The 20570-nt window shown below is 34.8% G+C and overlaps 1 protein-coding gene across 10 annotated transcripts in view; it reads left to right on the forward strand.

Moving 5' to 3' along the window:
- Nucleotides 1–20570, forward strand: part of DGKB (diacylglycerol kinase beta) — a 382225-nt gene that overhangs the window by 172614 nt on the left and 189041 nt on the right. For all 10 annotated transcript variants that reach the window (XM_040076701.2, XM_040076658.2, XM_040076666.2 and 7 more), the window contains 4 exons: nt 4205–4279; nt 11813–11898; nt 14185–14274; nt 16721–16881. In XM_040076701.2, the coding sequence (XP_039932635.1) occupies nt 4205–4279; nt 11813–11898; nt 14185–14274; nt 16721–16881 (412 nt within the window). The remainder of the gene's footprint in view (nt 1–4204; nt 4280–11812; nt 11899–14184; nt 14275–16720; nt 16882–20570) is intronic.

Below are 20570 nucleotides of genomic sequence, written 5' to 3' on the forward strand. Positions count from 1 at the left end.
GTGTTCCCACAGTTCCCCATATGAGTTTTTATGCCTTACCATATGGTAACCTCACCTATTTAGTTGCCTTTATTCTTGGAGAGAGTTTATGCATCCAACTGAAAACTAGTTGAATAAATGCACATCCCCAGTAATACATGGTCATTTCCTCTTGCATTTTGTAAATTTTTCAAATCTTTCAAATGCAAAAGAAAAGAACTGAGGATCATTTAAAAGTAAAAGAAGGTTAAAGGTTCTAAAGTTTTAGTTTTTAAATGTTCGAACAGAGGGGTGGTGGGAAACAAATAGATATGTAGAAAAAGTACATTCAGAACACAAAAATACAACCTTATTGATACATTGTAAAACTTTTGTAATGTTAGAAATTCAGTTTTTGAAAATGTGTAGTGATAAATTTGTTCTTTCTGAATAGATTTCTGCTTTAAAGACCAGTGATATGACTTTCAAATATAATTGCAAAAAAAAGAATTGTGACAATAGCCCCATTATATTTTCTTCTCAGTTAGGAGGTTAATAATTGCCCATCATGTGAAACTCAAGTGTATTTACAGTTATTTGGACTTGAATGATTTTTTTTTTTTTTTTTGATAGACAATACATATGTTTGTAATAGAATAAAAAACAAGGCAATCTTTATTTAGAATAAAGTAGAAAAATACAATAAAAGTTGATGAATTTAAGGCTTTCACAAACTAGAAATGGATTTTAACTGAGCATGAGACTGAATAGTTCATCAAACCCAGGCAAGTGAATTCCTCAGGCAATATCACACCATAACATTTTCAGTGGTTGTCCGTGAAATGGGCAGGATGCAATTAAATTCATCCAAAAAAGCGCAGAACATCCATTTCATTCGAGGGCTATCGGTTTGGGGTGTCTGCATTTATGATCTGTCTAATCAAGACAACAGTTTTCAATAATCTGTGGATAGAATGTATCTATATAGTACACCATTCACAAAATAGCTTCTTTCAACAGAAAGAATATACAACAAGCATGTAGTGCTTCTAAAGGCTGTTGTTAAGGGTAATGTTTCTCACATAAGAGTTCTTCTAAATCATGCTGTTGTTTTGCCGTACTCATTACTTTGATTTCCACTTCCCCATTTTCCAGTTTATTTGCCTGACCAGAGGGTGAGTTTACACAATTGTTTCCTTGACAAATGTGCTGTTGGATGCACTGGAGATCACCTTCCGTACACTGATGTTTCCTGCTGACTCCACATTCAGTGTCTGTGCAACACAGGTTGATGATATTTTTAACCTTTGCTGTTTTCAAATAACTTGGGTTCATGGTAGCTCTTCCCTCCTCCCCTTTGACTAATCTGCCTTTCTGAGCTTTCATTTAGCATTGAGACAAAATGTAAAAGCAGTTTAAAATGATCTTTTTTCAAATATTGTAGGTCTGGGAGAGAAGATAACTATTATTTTGGAAGAGACTCCTTGGGTTCTTACTTGTCTGACATTAGGGTTAAATTAAGCCCATATTAGCCACATCTTTAATAGCCTCCAGAGGACTGACGATGCATCCCCCAGTTGTGGCGGAAGGCATTGCCATAGCCAGCTTTTTCCACAATGCAGTCAACTTTATTCCCAGTTTTGAATTGCCAGCTAGTTTCTGCCCATTTATTTTCTCTCTTTGTCAGAAGACAGCTTAATTGAACTCGGCCCCAGGTGCACTCAGAAGTATTTTCTTCAGCAGCTGAGCTTTTTAAAGATGACCAGCTCCTTTGGCCATTTCTGAGATAATTTTCTGCCTCCTCATGTAGCAGAGTATTTTGATGTTTATATGAAATCATGGGCATGATTTAAATAAAAAGACAAATGACAGTGAAGAAACTTCTCTGTGGATTTGTGTTTTTAATTGAATCTTTTTAGTTTTCCAGATCACAGAATAACCCCAAAGGTAGTTACAGAAGCACAGTTGTTTGTTGACAAGTGGTAATTTCATAGACTGGTTTCATTCATTTTCATCACAAAAATGTCTTTTGGGGCATTTCCCACCACACCACCTCATGGCCTTGTCAGCACAAATCTCCAAGGAAACCACACTAACTCCTTCCTCACATGTGGAAGCAAGGCATTCAGAGCCGCGTCAGTGTCGCTGTTGGGTACTCTGGATGTAAAACTGGAAGGCTGAGTTACTGTCCATTTCCTTGGCTTCCCTGTGTCAACCTATTAGGTCTAGGTACAGCTTAGTGTGAAGGAAACATTTATAAACAGTTTCTAACTTTTTTTTTTTTTTTTTTTTTTTGAGAATGTATGAATAGAAAATGGCCATCAGTTTATGAATTTTACAGAGGCTAGAATACATAAATGTGTCTAATAACTTAAAGCTTGATGTGTCATTTGCAGTGAGTCATTATGGAGCAATTAGTGGGTACTGGTGGCCATGAATAGTATCCACTGAGTCAAGTACTATTAAGTATAATCTCTTCCTTATTGCAGTTGGGCTTCTGGTTTCTGAGTAGAAAAACCTAGCCTCCTCTTTATTAAGAAGGGTTTTAAAGAATTTCAGTGTTACCTGACAACAGCACTGCGAATGTAGGTAATGGCTAGTATGGTTTTTAGCACTAAAGTTTAGGAAAATAACTCTTAGACCTTTGGGACTTGGTTAAAATACTGTTTATGAACTTCTTACAGTCAGAAACACAAATTAAATTAGCATCACCTTTTGCCAGATTAAATTCTACCCATCTCTGAGAAGCAAATCACATATACTAACTAGAAAACTCATTTTACATTTGCAAAATGGGAATATGTATATTGTGTTGTAAATCCATTGTCAAGAGTCTGATTAAATCATCATCACAGCTATCAACACTGATGTGTCATACTGACTTTTACTGTAAGGAATGGCATCAGGATTATATTGTGTGAGTGTGCTTGAATGAAATGCTTTATGAAGCTGATATCACTAAATAATTGAGAAGTTAAGAAACTATTCCAATTTGTCAATTTTACAAACAATTGTGAATTTGTTTGTATTCAGTATTTTTACACACTTGCTCTCCAGCTACCCTGATAAATTATGCATTTCTATTAAGGAAAAAAAAGAAAAAAAAAAAATCCCTGAATGTGCGCATAGATTGTGTCTAGACAGTTTTATTGTGGTGTATTTGAAAATGTGGACATTTTAACCTAGAAAACAGTTCTTATTATGCTTTTTTTTTTTTTTTTTTTTTTTTTTTTCCTTCCCCTAAGAGATTTTAAAGAAAAGAAGCAATATATAAGTGGAAAATTAAATGCTTTCTTAAAAACATTAAAATGCCAATTACCTTAAGGACAGAAACATTAAAATTAAAACTAAGAAACATTGGTTTATAATTTAAACTATTGCCATAGATCCCAGGTGTATATTTATTTATTCTGAGCTTCAACTCTTTTGTGTGCTTTCTTGTTTCTGTGTGAGAAAAAAATCACTACTGCATCCCAGTCAATGTAAGAAATTACATTTCTAATATTTGTAATGAAGAAACAAAATCTCTGTCATATTTTTAGGACAAGCAAACTCAAATTTCTAAATTTACAATTTTGAAGAAATAATTGCCAAGGGTAGGACAGCAAATGGGGTCCCATGTGGCATAGGGCAATGCTTGTCATGATGTATCAATGAATTACTTCCTATTATTCAGATAATTTTAAAATAAGTGTATTTATGCTTCAAATGCTTCAAATCTTTTTAATTTTCTTCCCATTCAAATGTAATCCTGATGAAATGTAGTCGACCACAGATTTTCTTTATCAGAATGTTTTTCAGCCTATGCAGACATTTTTGGTGGGTAGCAAAGCCAATTAGCTCTTGCAATTAATTATACTTGTAATTCTGTGTTTGCAATAAATTTCAGGAAGAAATCTCTCCCTTGCCATGGAATTGCTTTAATATAAATCAATATGCTTTCCGAAATGCTTCTTTGACTCACCTTTTCTTGAGTAATTATAGCTCTTTATCGTATTTTGTTTCTGTCTATACACAGCGTTTGAATTGAAAATATCTTGTAGCTTCGATCTCAACTTCATACCCCACAATAAACTCTGTCTATGAATTATAATTGCTGTGTTCAAGTATTTGATTTTTTTATGAGACCCTGCAGTTTAAATAATTATAGTGTGTTCTAACTTCTTAGATTCTTTCAATTGAAAAGTTTTTAAAGCATTCCAAACATGTAAGTAAATATTTTCTCTTATCTCTTTTACCTCTTCAGAATTTATAGAAAATTTCAGTACCTTTTAAATCCTCGTCAAGTTTATAGTCTTTCTGGAAATGGACCAATGCCAGGGTAAGTCTACAGTTAATATTATTACCAGGAACTCATTTAATAAAATATTGTATAATCAAATGAACAGACTGAAGTACATATAGCATATTTGGAATGTATCAACACTGCCGTTCTCTGAAAGGCTGCAGAATTTTATAGGTATTACTTGTTCACCTGTACAAGTAAAGCTATGTCTCATATGTTTTGCCAAAAGCCATTCATTATTCCGTAAGAACTGTGGGATAAACTTAATTCTATTTGCAGCTTTACCTGCTGTTTCAGTAACCTGAGTTCCTGGGGGTTACTTGTGTTGCAGATGTCAGCAGCCTCAAAGACTGACCTGCAAGACATCAATTTCTTTTGCATTACACATATGTGCACATGCATAGGTGTCTGTAATGTATTGGTGACTGCACACTTCTTATCAGTTACATAATCTTGGAAATGTAGTGGTTGGAAAATGACTGGCCAGGCCACATTGTGCTGGCAGTGACTTTTAACGTGGACCAAAGTGTTCTCTCAACCAGCTGGCATTGCAGTCCCTTGCTTAGTGTGCTTCCTCCGTGATTCTTCTTAATTTGCATCGTGTGAAGACAGGAGAATTACAGTGTATCAAACACCAACCTTTGCCATCTGATACTGTCTCCTTTTTAAGTAGTGGGTGCTTTGGTAGAAGAAAATTAGAGCAGCAGGAAATATCTGCTCTGTATGTTATTTTGTATGTACTGGGTGCTGTTTACTTACATCACTGATACATGAAATTTTACATCAATGAAAAAAGTTGCAGAAGAACATTAGGAGGTGTGTGTTGGCTGACATTAAGTTTACACTGTTGTTTGAATACTTTTCTTTTTAATCTTTGCATTTCTTACTTGTTTAGATCTTTAGATGTGTGTAACATTGATGAAAGTGAAAAGCATATTGGGCTCAATCCTTTTAGAAGTTCAGACATAGTGCTCTGCAGTTTGGCTAATGTTAACCTGTTGAATGGTGCAAAACTAGCCCAAAAAATGGAGATAATGACATGCATGATTTCTTTCATGCCTGTAATCTTCTTGTATCTGAATGCTAGTGCTGCTTTTATTGCTCGATTGAAGTTTGTTGATTTTATGCTATACTTGACACATACAGAAAATTTCAATACTCTTAGTTCAACGAATAAGTAGACTAGAAGAATTAACTGTGACAAAGCTAGTAACCAGTATTGTTTTACATACAGTATAATAGAAATGCCATGCCAGGAATTGAGGGGATGATTTAAAAAAAAAAAAAAAAAAAAAAAAAAAATTGTTTATGATCATCTTATTTCTTAAAAAAAAAAAAAAAAAAAAAAAAGGCTGTGTTTTGTCCATACATAAGTGACTTAGTTTCATGAATTTTGCTATTTGAGGGAAAATGCATTCTAAGGCAGAGGCACAAGAGGGCAGTGTTAAGTTCAAGCTGAAACCCTGCGCTGAAGCAATTTAAACGTTAGTCTTTTGAACCAGGACAGTGTTTTTTACAAAATGTTTTCAATTTCACTTTCTATTAGAAATCGAGAAAGTTTTAGTTCCGAGTCACTTTGAAGAAAATTCTAATTAATTTTCAAAGAGGCACAGCCTGTTTTGGTATATTTTTATTCATTTCATAGAAATGAATAAACCTAAATTTCCAGTTTGTCTCCTGCCATCATTTCTTGCCCCGGGCAATACTTTTTAGGCTGCATATAATTTAGCCCTTAAGTGAGAAGTTGAATAAAGTCTGGTGTTTACTTCCCAGTACTTGTTTTCTACAAGGGCTGAGTTGCCTAATAAAACCTGCCTATTCATCCATCCATCCACTCCTTCATCCATCTCTATAATGCCAGTTATACTGGATTGTCAATCCAAATTTTATGTTTATTTAATGTTCTCATATTACGTATGAAATTTAGATCAAAATAGAACAGATTTGGGTACTGTATAGCACAGAGAAAAGCAGAAGTGTATTTCTTCATCCCGGTAAGTTATTTAGTGTAAAAGGATGAACGTAATATATATTTATTTTAAAGCATTTATGATTACTGTAGTACATTTTAGTTGAGCCAATTTTGAGATTTTTTTTTTCCTTTCAAGTATTATTTTCAGCTGTGTTTACTCCACCTTGAGAATGTTTATAGTATTAGCTAAGAATTTGCTTTTTTTTTTTTTTTTTGTTAGAGCCAACCTGTCTACTTTAACCCATAAGTTAATGTGTTTGATTTTTGATGGTATTTTTCTTATGGGCTGTCATCAAGCAAGAAGATAACATTCACAAGTTTTGTAACTTGAGTTCCAAATATCTGTGGCTGACATGAATTGATATTTCCAGTTCATTTTTGTCAAAAATCTAAGAAATCCCCTTTTCAACTGGCAGAGAACAGGAAAAGAGAACTAGGAGACTAAGAAAATTGTAAATCTTAAGGGAGCTGAAACTGCTGGTTTGGTTTTTTTTTTCAAATGGTCAGCAGTTCAATTGCTATGTATTTTGTTCTATCTCTTTAGTGGGATAACCCTGTTCTTGCAGAGAAATGTGTTGGAATAAGGGACTCCAAAACAGCAACAAAAAAAAAACCCAAACCAAAACACAACCCCCCCAAACCACAAAAAAGGCCCACCTTTCTTCGTACCGTTTATTCTGTATTTTTCTATAACTATGAAAGTTAGCGGGCATATAGCAGGCCAACAGAAAAATATTTTGAGCAAGCTGACAATGAATTTTAGTATCACAACCCCAATGTACACTTACTGAAGTGGATTTGTTGCCTGCTTTCATAATAGGCCGGTACATGGAGAAGTGCAGGAACAGTGGCAAGGACATTTCTTTCAGCTTTTTTGCCTGCCTGCCTAAGCTAGGGTTTTTGGAGCAGTTTTTGTCAAGACACGTGGTGTGCATAGTCTGTGTAAAAATATGTACATGATGCAAATAAACCTCATGGCAGCGACTCTTGCGCTGATTCCCTTCAAGCAATGGAGACTTGCCGTGAGGCCTGAAAGTCAAGATGCTCTGGGACAAAGTACAACAGCACATTTTAAACATGGGTATAATAATTAATGCTTTAGACATTCTTTAATTGGCAGTAGAGGGATGCGAGTGAGCTGGAAAAACCTTGTAAGCTCTGCAGCTGAACACAGGCATAAAAGGTGCTCCACAGTTACAGACTGCCACAGTTAACACAGTGACGTGAAAATTGCTGGGCTGATGCATTGTGTAATTTGTGCCTAGCACCTGTGTTTTTTGCCGTGAAAAGAGTTTCCCTGTTTGGTTGTTATATCTCTATAGGAGTCTTCTACTTCTGACAACAATTGTTATTGTGGATTTAATGATCTTGAAGAATCTGAAATTCAGTTATTGTTCAACTCACAGAGAGGTAAATAATAGCAGGATGAATAGCAGTCGAGCCACAGAGCCGCAGGGCTCTGTAGAGAGGTCAGCGTTTCACAAAGTCTTTGTCCCTCTGAAAAAGCCTCTGTTCCCTAAAGTTCTGTTATTTAAAATGTCTAATTTATGGTATTTTTATACTCTCGTATGGCAATTATATCCACAAAAGTTGTATTTCTTTTTAACTTCCATGAGCATTTAATTTGGAGAGCATCTACTTTTTAAATTCTAGCTGCGAGTTTGCCTCAACAGACCTTTCTAGATCTTAAATTCTGGCCTCTTAAAACATGCTCAAGGCAGCAAAGATGAATCCCTGCAACTTACACTCTAATTTAGTTGGGAATCTACAGCACCAGGGCTTTATTACCTTCAGAAAGCAACAGGACTGTAGTGAAAACTACACTATTTTCCATAATTATTTGAATTGATTGCTAGAGCATTTCTTTGCTGTTGGACATTTAGAATACACAGAGTATTCTAGGACTGTATATACACCAGGAATATTTTTAGGAGATAATAACTGCGTATTTTCTTCTGAACAAAATATTGACTCTGATCCATATTTTCTTGGAAGAATTACATTTTTGCCAAAGAATGGCAAAGCCAGCAGTGGAGGGTTGGTTGTACTCTAAGGGTAAAAATTATTTTTGTACACCACAAATCAGTAGTACTTAGAATTCACAAAATCTTTACATATGAGGCTTAAATCCTGAATTTAGAGATATATTTTAAGCAGTTGTTCAACAATATTTTTGCCTTTGTGACATCTGTGGTGCTGGCACCTGAAACCTATCATGAGATCCACTAGTGGATTATTCTTTTGGGCTGTAGACAGCCTTAAGTTTTGCTTCCAACTGTGGGTGAAGAATGCTGCATGATTTTTTGCATTGCTGTTGTGCCACCTTGTGTGGCTGTGTTCCTGGAGTTCTGCACAGTGCACTGCTTTGGGGTATAAGAGCAAAAGTCATGTGCAGGTAACTAAATGGAAAACACTGCAATTTATGTTTTCATTACTGTGGATAGAACTTCAGTTTTACTCTAATAAATTAAACTGATTAAATAATTTAAAATAAATACTTTAGATATTTCTCTAAACAATTCTATAAGAATGTGTATGTGCTTGCTACCTGTGCATAAATCAATTAACTGCATGATTCAAAATCAAATATTTACATCCTCTAGCATTGGTATTTTATTCATAAATAGATCCCCTGCATTCCTGTGAATTTGATGAGGTGTTTATGAAAAACTGAATTAGGGTGATGTAGGTAGCTGGAACAGTTGCACTCTTTCAGGTGGAATTTACTGATTTATCAGCAGAAACTCAATAACTGCCTTTTATTCTGGCAAAATAAAATTAGGCTGGTGTCAATCACTTTCAGTGTTTCAAACATTCCAAGAAAATAGGATAAAATTTTCTCTTCTAGTCTTTTAACTTAGGCTGACATAGCACAAAATCTTTACAATTACTTCCTTTTTTTTTATTATTATTTTTTTTTAGTTTCCCTTAAAATCACTTTTACTAAGTTCTTCTCCATCAGGTTTTTAAAATTTTCTTTTCAAACCGTGTGAAAAATGGTGGCTAAAAACTAACAGGTGCTATTAAGAACACTAATTGAGTAGAGTTTTCTTGGTAAGCAATACTGATTTTCTCCCTAAAGGTCTGTAAAGCAATGTGTCAAATTATTTCTTTACAATTGTAGCACTTACTGAGTCTGAATGAAACCTTGTAAAGCAGAAAACTGTGTTCCCTTCCCAACTCCTAATGTAGGCTGCACATTCTAATTCAATGAATAAGATTTATTTACATATATAATTATATAACTATATTTAATTTTATAAATTAATTTGATTTTATAAATATTTATATCTGTTATAGTATATTTATATACACTGCATTTATATATGCAAATATACAGTGTAACATGCATTATTTTTATGCATTTTGTGTGTTAGATTTTTATATAATTTGTGCATAATTTTTATATTTCAACTTATAAAAAAGAAAAACTTATGTGAATTTAATGCTGTACCTTGCTTGGAAAATTAACTGTCTGTGAATATAAAAAGCTCCAAGGGAAATACAAATGCAGATATTTGAAAATGTTTTTGACAGTATGGTTTCGCCAGATTTTTCAGTCTGCCACTTTTTTTAAAGTTACACTTTTTTGATGAAGATTAACTATGCAGTCAAAACAAAAAGAATGTTTGATATCCATATGGTGAAGAAGCTTGTTTATAAAAAGAGACAGAGGTTTAGGTCTATATTCTGCCAGTCTGGAGTAATGCTAAAATGACCCCTGTGCTTTAGGTGTTGTTTTGGTTGGTTGATTCTTTCCAGACTTTCTTTTCCGTATCTGCTACACGAGGTAGAAATGCTTAAGTCCTTAGAAGTCAGTACCATGCCGTCACCTCTGGGCTATAATTTGACTTTAAATTAAGCTAAAGTACTCTCAGTATTGGAGGCAATGTAATTACACCTGGTAACTCTCTGCCAGCCCAACACATTGGCTTGCAGTGGGAATACTGGTGGCAGGAGGCGTTTGTCTCTGTGCCAGGCCTTGAGAAGGGATGGACATGCACACCTGTGTGCCAGGGCACATCTCAGTGCATGCACTTGCAGTGCTGTGAGGTGACTTCCAGCAGAGGATCTTCCAGCACAGACACTTATCCAATGTGTACCCCACGTATATCCAGTCAGATTTGGCACACAACTTTTTGGGTCACAGGAGATTCTACAGCACTTCTCCTACAGATGTATGAAGTAGAACATAAAAGGGGTGAGAAGGGCAAGGCATCCTTTAGTTCAGGGATCCTTCAAGCATTATATTTGCACTTGAAATTGCTTAAGAGCTCTTCAGAGCAAAGAAGATTACAGGGGGTGGGACATGTGATGGGCTTCTACGCAACTTGGCTAAAATTGAAATTCTGGTCGATAACTAATAGAACAAGAAGTTGTCATCTTCTACATATTACATAACTTTTTTGGTCAGTGTTTTTAATTTTGTTCTCCCATTCTTGCTTTTTTACTCTGTAATTTTTCATGTGTTCTTGATTTTATCAAGAGGTCCAGAAGAATTTTAAAACTTTCTAAGGACAGAAACTACATTCTTCCTCCAGCATTAGAATTTTGTATGGGAAACAGTCAGAATTAAACACCTGCAAGATATTGTCTATATTTATTTGTATTCAAGAACTTGTGTAAAATATATTAGTTGTGCATTATTAAGAGATTGCAAACTGGATATCGGATGTGGTCACTAGAATGTAGAATATCCAGTTAGATAACTGTAGCACTAATGAATACAATATATACATACATAGTAGTACAATAAAATTACTGTAACTTTTTTTGTCTAGTGACACTTCATGTGAAAGAACTGATTTCAGCATGTGTCGAAAGCTATCATGAATTGGTGCCTTTCAATTAAAATATTGCACCTTAGCCTTATTTTAATATATCTTCACTTTCCAGCATTATGCAACATTGTTATAGAATGAAGTGGATGAGGGGTTGGTGATACTTGCTTGATGGATATGGAAGCAGAAATAGCCAGGCAAATATTGCTGAAGATATTTTACTTTTAAAATACGGTTTTTAGGATGGTGGAATAAGGGCCTTCAATCTGATGCTTTCTCATTTTGCATTAAACCATGATGCAAAGTTGTTTTTACGAGCCACAGAATGTTCAGCTCAATATGTACCAGTGTTCTACCAGAAATATGACGTTCTCATATAGCTCTGTAGAAAGAACTTTGCAAATTAATACTATGGCTAATACATTTAGACAACTTAAGACTTTTCTGTCTTGAGAAGCTACCTATCCATTTACAACTAAGTAAACAGAGAATGTTTTCTGACAATAGTTCCAAATAACATTTGAAGTCAGACAAAGATTGGAATAACCGTAAGGTCCAAATTTTTTCTAGTGCTAGTGTACCATATTAACCCTTGAATTACTAATTTTGTTTGAAATTTTTCAGATAATACTAATAATAATTAATAATAATGTTGGATTGCATTTGTCTAAAAAATGACTACATAAGCAGAAGTGATTTTTATGTTAAATGATAATTTGCTATTTATTATTAAATAAAATGTCTTAAGCCATAACATGCTTACATAATGCACAATTACACTGATCATAATTAGGTATCTTCATTTACTCTTTTTAGGCTAAATTTTTTCCGAGATGTTGCTGAGTTCAGAGTACTAGCGTGTGGTGGAGATGGAACAGTAGGCTGGATTTTGGATTGCATAGGTAATCTATAGCCTTCACACAGTTTTGCTTGCCTCATGGTTTTCGTTTTAGTGGTCTCCTTATATACCAGTGCATGGATACAGCTATTTCAAACAACAGCTTGTTCATTTAAATTTTTGAAATGTGTTAGTTTGGGACATGGTTATTTTTAAGTGTACTCAAATTGCAAAAGTTATTTAAAATCTCTAGACAAGTTCAGTGTTTCTGGATTTCCTGAAAGCAAGACATTTGAATTAATCTGTTTTAATTTGAGCTCAAAATCTATTCCCCAACTGAATCAAATCTAACTTGCTCATTTCAAGACAATTTAATTTAGCTCACTTGCTTTTTTTAGTTACCAAATTTTTGTTTATACTATATTATCTTATAAGGAAGATTATGTATTAAAAGATAATTCAGTTTTGGAGTTCTTGCGGCCAGGTTTCTGCTAAGTCCTCTGTAAAAATCATAAGGAAGGCCCAGAAGTCAAGTTATTACAGACTTAAAAAACTTATTTTTTTCAAAGATTATTGAGGGGAATGTCTTCCACATCACATGATCATTTATTTGGTGTTAGGCTGCAGAGAAAAATAGTGGGCATCTGTTACAATGGAAATTAGAAAATGGATCAAGAGAGGTCAAAATACTCAAATTTTAATAAAGGATTTAAAAGCGTGTGCTTTCTGGGGGACCAGAAGACCTTTAAAAGTTCACTGGAAAGTAAACTTGATGTCATGAAGGAATGATAGCAAAGGAATATTTCTAATCTTGGTTGGAAAAAAGTCTTTTTGCAAATGCAGGCTACTGTAAGTAACTCTCAAATAGCTTTCAGAGTCATAAATTAATGTACATAAACATCAAGTGCGTTGCCTAAACTTGAAAGAAACAAAGTTTTGCAGCTGTTAATTGTGTCGTCACCTTTTTCGTGAGGTCTAAAATGTCAGCAGTTACGGTGTCTTTCAGTAACATACTGTGTTCTGCAGAATTTTTTGTGGTATGGAACTGAGAAATTACTTGGGGGATGCAGGAACCATCTTTTTACATAGGTGCAGAAAATGTATTTTCTATGCTGCCTTTTAAAGAGCAAAAGCACTTTAGCGTATAAAGTGTAAGGGTACACATGTTTCTAAGCAGGTTTCTAATTTGTTTCTAATTTGGTCTGCCCTGCTCTCTTGATATAACAAAGAGCTTTAGCTGAGAGCACAGCAAGAAAAAAAAAAAGAAAGTTTAAAAAAAGAAAAGAAAAAAAAACGAACAACAGGAAAAAATAATTCTCATCAGTTTGAAACTTTAGAACTTTTTTAAAAAAACTCTATTAAATATTACATTCTCTGAAAGATTTCCATTAAACTGGTTATGTGAATGTTAAATCTTTCTAAAATATTGATAGATATTGATTTCCCTGCTACATCCATTGTATAGATAAACTGCTGATTATTGCTGATATTTGTGCATAATTCTATAAACAAAATAACTTTGATTAGTTAACTTTTAAACTAGACATGCTATTCATTCGCATTAAATGGGAAATTTGACAAATTATATATTTGAAATATATGTTCCAGCTTTCAGAAAGGCTGTATTTCTTGACAAGGGTTTTCTCATCAGATTTTGAAAAGATCCTTGGCCTTACAATGCTACACAAATACCAGTAAAGACTGAAAAGATGCTATAAATTCATTCATTTCAAAACATTGTTTAATAAATACAAAATTGCTACTTAAAGACTTGATCAGATGGGTCATGCTGCCTTTGAACAGCAGGTTTAATTCCTGATGGGCAAACCCAAGGTTTTGTGTTAGTTCCAATGACTTCTTGGTAGTGGTGCTCAGGTGTAGACACAACATCAGATGAATACACAGTTTAACACAAATTTGGTCACCCAGGTGAAGAAGTAGAAAGTTCCTCATTACTCATGACCTTAACTATTACTCTTCTGCATTCACAGCTGGAAATAGCAGAGCTGAGAACTAGAGCGAGAACACCATACTCAGTCTTGGAAAGATCTTTAGTATTGGTTTTTATGAATGTTTGGCATATTTACGATTTACAAAGTCCTTATGGTAACAAAGTGGTCAATTAGGATTACAAAATCCTTATGACAGTAGATGAGTAAATTAGGATTAAGGATTGACTATTGAGTGGAGAAGGGGCTACAAAATGGACTGACTCCATGAAATGCTCATTGTGGAGCAGACAGCATAATTTCATAAGAGATCACTGAAACAAAAAACCACAATTATATAATACCATGCAATTTGTTAATTTTTGTTCCTTGTTTGTGTTTTTTTCCTTCTTTATTCACAGAGAAAGCGAACTTGATTAAGCATCCTCCTGTTGCTATCCTGCCTCTTGGGACTGGCAATGATTTAGCAAGGTGTCTGAGATGGGGAGGAGGTAAACACAAATGAAAATGCAATTTATTATGGAGTTAAAAGAAAAAAACCCACTTGCATCAACATCTACATTTGGATTTGTTTTCTTAAAGAGCCATTGTCACCTTTTCTGGTTTTGGAATAATCTGTTTGTAATTGTTGTATAGATATGTAAGATATTAAATGTTGCAATCACACTTCATACCTTGTTTGTAGCTTCTGCTGACACCAAAAATGTTCCAAGGTATAATGAGAATAGTGTATAGCTGTTTGGTTGGCTTTTTACCGTCTCTACAGCAGTTATTGCTTGTAAAGGGAGCAGACTTAAATGGGTTTTAATTGAGACTGTTCTGAAAGGGTTACTGAAAACATCTAATAATGGGTTAGGAGTGGTTTAATCTTTTTTAATGTTTAAAAATATTAAATGAAAAACTTGTCTCAGCCTTGGACTAGTTCCTTCGATCCACTCCCTTTCTGTTTTCCTACAGAGGATTCCGGACAATAAGTGCTGTGGTACTATTTATCAGAAAATGAGAAGGCAAAGAATGCTGAAAGAATATTTAGAAAATCAAGCCTTTAATGCGCTTTGCATCCTTTCCTTACTCTCAGCTCCTCCAAAAAAGTGCATTCAGAATCTGTATTACAGGATAACTTGGAGGAGACACAAGGAAGAAAATATTAGACAAGATTCAGTCTATGGTGAAAGCACCTCAATTTGTGGGCTCATAGTCAGGTCTATTTCGGCTCTTGGTTGTTTCAGTTGAGATGTTTTGTATTTGAAACTTGGTTGTTTTATTTGGAACTTCTCAGCCTTTGCAGATACCTTACTTCTTCTGTCTCATCAGTTTCCTTTCCAAATGTCTTCCATGTTGCCAGATAACAAATTCTCAGTAGTTTCATGCTGTAGCACTTTGTTAACCGTAACGTTCTGTCAAATCATTTGAGAACCTCCTTTATTTTCTCTATCACAACTGTTGATTGTTTATATCCTCATAGTCTTAGGGGAAAAAAGGAAAACAAACGAGACAAAATGTATTCAAATCAGCTTTGTTTAACTTTCTGAATTGTTCATAAAGCCATAGAATAACTGAAAGAGATCATAGGAAATCACTAGTCCAGTCTGCTGTTCTAAGCAGGGTCAACCATGAGAACATTTAATTACATTAGCTGGGACCTGTTCCTGCCTTCATTTTTATTTATATTCTGTATGTTAAGTGATTCCATTTGGACTAAAGTAGAAAAAACAATATTTCCATATTGTTTCATTAAATGATGAGTTTCATCATTCTTTGCCCAGTTGCTTTGTGGTAAACAATACCATAATGCAGATTTTCTGGAACTTCCATAGATGGGAGCGGAGATTCCAGAAACTAAATTTCTGGTGAGTGATCTCAAGGATGCAGAGAAATGGAATTGTGCATGCTGCTGTCATGTGGTGGTTAGCAGTAACTACCAAGTGTGCTATAGGCAACCATAAGCAAATACCTCAGCAACGGGTTTTGAGCTAGGAGGCCTTGAGTGGCTTCCCCTGCAAAATCTGTTAATAACACCAGCAGTGCATAATTGCTTGAATAGGAAATCTTGTTTTCTTCTGCTTGGAAGAAGGACTTGAATCCCCAGATCTTAGCTATCTATTACAAAGTAATTTTTTCTGAGTAATACTGAGAGTTCATAATGTCACTTAGTAAAACCCCCACAGTTTTTCTTCATGCACACATGTGTATGCTGAATATACTCATGAGTGCATACATGTGAGTGCTTATTTGCAACTAAGAGAAAGTTCTCTCCACAAAGCAGGATGAGGCTCATGAAGAAGTTGTTGCAATAATCAAAAATGTTGCTTTTCCTGATAAAGCTGTCAGCTATGGATTTGAAATTTTGGATTTGTTATGATAAAACTGTTTGAAACAATCCATGAAAATTAGTAGATAGTTTTAAACCTTTCAGTGTCTTGTCAGGCAAAACAGCAATATGTCTCTTTTCCATAAGTTTTGAAATCAAAGGAATTTAAATATTAAGATTGATTTTTCATCAAGAACATTTTGTGAAGCATAACCTTAGTTTTATGGATCATTTAGAAAATTCAAGAGATTGGAAAAATTTTAAGATCTAATTATTCATCACAAAATTGATGTCCACTAAAATCTGTTGAATTATTCTAAATTTACATTAGCTTTGTATTTGTATTTCTTTTAATGACAGCTGCTGGACAGTTATGAATACTTCAAGCACAATCCTGCTTTTAAGGTCTTATATGCATTGCTTTCATTTTTCCAGTCATAGAATCGTGGGGTATTTTGGGTTGGAAGAGTCTTTAAAGGTTAATTATCTAGTCCAACCCACCCTGCAATGAGCAGGGGCGTCTTCAACTAGATCAGGTTGCACAGAGTCCTGTCCAACCATCTAGAAAGAAAATGTAATGAAACTTTATTATGCTTGATTAAATAACTGGTTTTATGTTTTGCTAGGGTATGAAGGTGAGAATTTGATGAAGATCTTAAAAGACATTGAGAATAGCTCAGAGATTTTACTGGACAGGTGGAAATTTGAAGTAGTACCCAATGATAAAGATGAGAAAGGAGACCCAGTGCCTTACAACATCATCAATAACTACTTTTCTATTGGCGTGGTAAGACTTACGCTTATCCTTGAGTGATTTTCTTTTTCTGTTTTGAATAAATATTTGCATCACATGCCTTTGAGTGAAGAACTGTTGGCTAGAGAGCATTTATAATGTTGTTTTGCTAGTGAAATGAATACATAGATGACTGACAGCAATTTGCATAAATTTACTTCCTCGCATTCAAACCTGAATTATTTTTCAGGACCTTCTACCTTTCCATTTATAAAGAAGATATTTGTGTTGTTCTTAGTGGTTTATGAGCAGCTATAATACCAAATTTATATTGTCATTTTGAAGGTCTTATAAAAATATAACGGAAAAACTAATCGCTTATTAAGAACCCTTAAGTAACGTTTTCCATTAGTATTCACATAGTCAAAACTATTTAAAGGAACAGTTGCAGTCTTTATTTCTTCAGGGCAGTTTTAAATAACAAAACAATAATACAAAAAGAAAGCCCTGCATGTATCTTCTTGGTCCTGCCTTGTAGGGGAAGTGAAGTTCACTTCAAATTCACAATTTGAATTAATTGAAAGGGGTTCTTCATGTCTAAGGAACTGCATCTCTGGTTTGTGCTTCTCCTTGGTTTTCTATGTACTATCTACACTTCTTAATATTAGCGGAATTTCTGTATTCATATTTGATTTGTGATATGTTGTTAATTTCCAATACTGTTCTGAAGAGCCATTACTTTATACCTCATTTGGGTTTTTCCTAGGTGATTCTTCCTGCCCACATGCAGAAACCTACACTTGATTGAATTATACTCTCTCTTAATTTTTACTGTTTTTCCAAGGCACTGTGAAAGCTAATTGTGACCTGCAACATATTGCACACTGCCTCATAGATTCTTGCCAAATAATAATCACAGTCTCTAATCCAACATGAATAGAACTTGCTGCATGAACTTTGTAAGAGTATGGCAGAAATTGTACTTAATAAACAATCTAAATATATGTTTATAAAGGATGGGAAAGTAAAACTGAGTAAAATTGTGCTTGGCATGGGGCTCTTGATATTTTAGGACCATAATTCAGGTTGGAGGGGATTGCAGGAAGTCATTAGTTCTAAAGAGGGTCAGCTGTGAGAGCAGATCACATTGCTCAGGGTATTATCTATTTTGATTTTAAAAGCCCCCAAGGAATGCACAACCTCTTTGGGCAACCTAATGTGGTGCTTGACTGTCTTTACGATGAAAGTGTTTTTTCTACATCCTGCCTGAATCTCTCATTTCAACATAGATTACTTGTCTCCTATCCTCCTGTCATATGTCCCACTCCTCTTGATACCTCCTCATAGGTACTTGCAGTCTGCTATTAGACCTCTCTGGAGTTGCCCTCTTACCTGTGCATCACCTTAACTAGTCAGTCTTTTTTAAAAAATCTCTGCAGCAATCAAGACAGGTTTGATACAGGAGTGCTGGGGTAGCCAGCGTTCAAAACCTTGCTGAAGTTGCGCATGACATCCCTTGCTCTCTCCTCATCTACAAATCTAGTTGTTTTACCATAGGTACCAATCAGAAAGCAATTTACCCCTGGAAGGAAAATGATACACTAAGTTGAAAGGAATGTTGGAGATGGTAGCGTATGTATGTGAAAGGTTTGATTAGTATGTTCAAGCCAAACAAGCCTTTTTTTTTTCTATGGCAGTCTCAAAGCTCTGATATGTACATAACAACTGTACTATGTCTAAGTACAGAGAAAAGGTTAGGAAACAAACAGATGTATGTGTAACAAACTTTGAATGAATATCGGTATTGTTTAAACTGATGGAAGCACAAAGCATAGAAGGACCATAAAAAGTGGACGCCAAGCCATGTGTCAGTTTCAAAGCAGGAGCTAGAAAACATCTAAGAGCAATGTAGAATAAGATAAAGATTTTTCAATTGCTCACATCCATCATTCTGTCAGGATGGCAAGATACCAGGAGAGAAGTTCCATCTGCTTCCTGATAATACTGGAGTCACTGATACAAGCTAAATATCCAAGAAAAATGTGCATTAAAGTAGTTAAATCCTATTTTCTTTAAAAAACAAAGATACCACCACCCTAAGGAAAACCAAACCAAGAAACCTCTTCAAAAATATAGTAGGATCATCTGAAAATGAAAGCTTGTCTTGGAAAGACACACATTTGGGGATCTGGACAAACATAGCTGGTAGTATTAGAGGACGAACGAGGAGTCATGACAGAGATGGGAAGCATCAGGCCAACTGTCCAACAGTGGCAAGTTCAATTACTGATGTACTTTAGAGAAAACAAAAGTTATTTTCCCCATAATCTACCAAAACAGTTTTAATAGTCATACATTCATGCACTAGGGTGATACTATTCCAGTGATGGTGAAAGACAGAGTTCAGTAATGTTGGTATTGTTTTGTTATCACAGACTGTATACTTGGGCTTGCAAAGCATTTCTGCAGTTGCTGTGGTACTGGATTTTCAGTCTTGTCACTTCATTTAGCAAACTTGCTGTTGTTATAATCAGAGGGAGAGTGTGTATGTAGGCAGAGTGTTTCATTGGACATATTATTTGCCACGGTTAACCTTTTTCCTATGGATAAAACAGTTTAACTTTCGCTGCTTTCTTCAAGCACGTGACTGCTTACCATTAATGGTGGCTCAACGTATATGTGGACAGGTGCTTCAGATAAGCCTGTGTTTGTAACACTCCTGGTTTATTTTATCATAGCTTTTTTTTTTTTTTAATATCTGTATCTCTAGCCTGTTTAAAAAAAAAAAACAAAACCACACAAACAAACAAACAAAACAGAACAAAAAACCCACCAAAACTCAAACAAACAAAAGACTTCTCTAATCTAATGCTATCTTAGAAGAGGGAAATATTTTCACAAAATCAGTAAAAATTCTTCAGTTCAATGCTTGAAATTACCCCCACAGAAAAAGTCTCAAAACAACATCCAAGCGAACAAAATAATCCTCAGACTACATCACCATGTACTCATGACTCTGTGTATTACTCAGAGAAGAAGAGGAAAAAAGTAGATAATGATACCCTAAAAAATAAACCCTATCTTTGCAAACAATTTTTCTCAAGTCTGCTCTGAGGTAGTGCCTGGATTGAGCCATTTTCTTCAGTGATGCAGTCATAGTAAAGCATAAATGCACATTTTTAATGATGAAATGGATGGGCCTATATTCTATTCATGGTAAATGTACTCAATTCAAGTACACACAAAACCAGATAAACATGGAAGATGGTGTAATGATCATGGCTGAGCAGCAGCCATGGAAGGTGAGTGACCAAAACACAGTGAGGTAAATTCTTGCATAAAACCAAACCAGGAAAACAACTTGAGAACGTTGTTACCTTGAGAAGGACTCCATGTGCCCTGTTAGGAAACTCCATAATGGCACGGCCAGAAATTTACACAGGGCTGAGGTGCGAAGAAAGAGTTCTTCTAAGCTGAGGGATAAGTAGCTTAGTTGTCAAGCAATATTGTATTGATGATACTAATCACAGAAAAAGAAACTGACTGTCAAGGCTGTTTATCTTTTATTGGGAAGTTTTTAAAGGATGTCAAATGTGTAGGGAAGTTGTATTGCTTATTTTTAGTGCTTCTCAAATGATTGTCTCAAAGTGAGACAAAATGGGTATTTTGATAATGGAAGGAATGCCTCATTAAATGTTCCATCTTGATTAAATATTTGAAACCTTGGCTTCCACTAAGTGCTT

Source organism: Hirundo rustica, chromosome 1, assembly GCF_015227805.2.
Source record: "Hirundo rustica isolate bHirRus1 chromosome 1, bHirRus1.pri.v3, whole genome shotgun sequence".
NCBI lineage: Eukaryota > Metazoa > Chordata > Aves > Passeriformes > Hirundinidae > Hirundo > Hirundo rustica.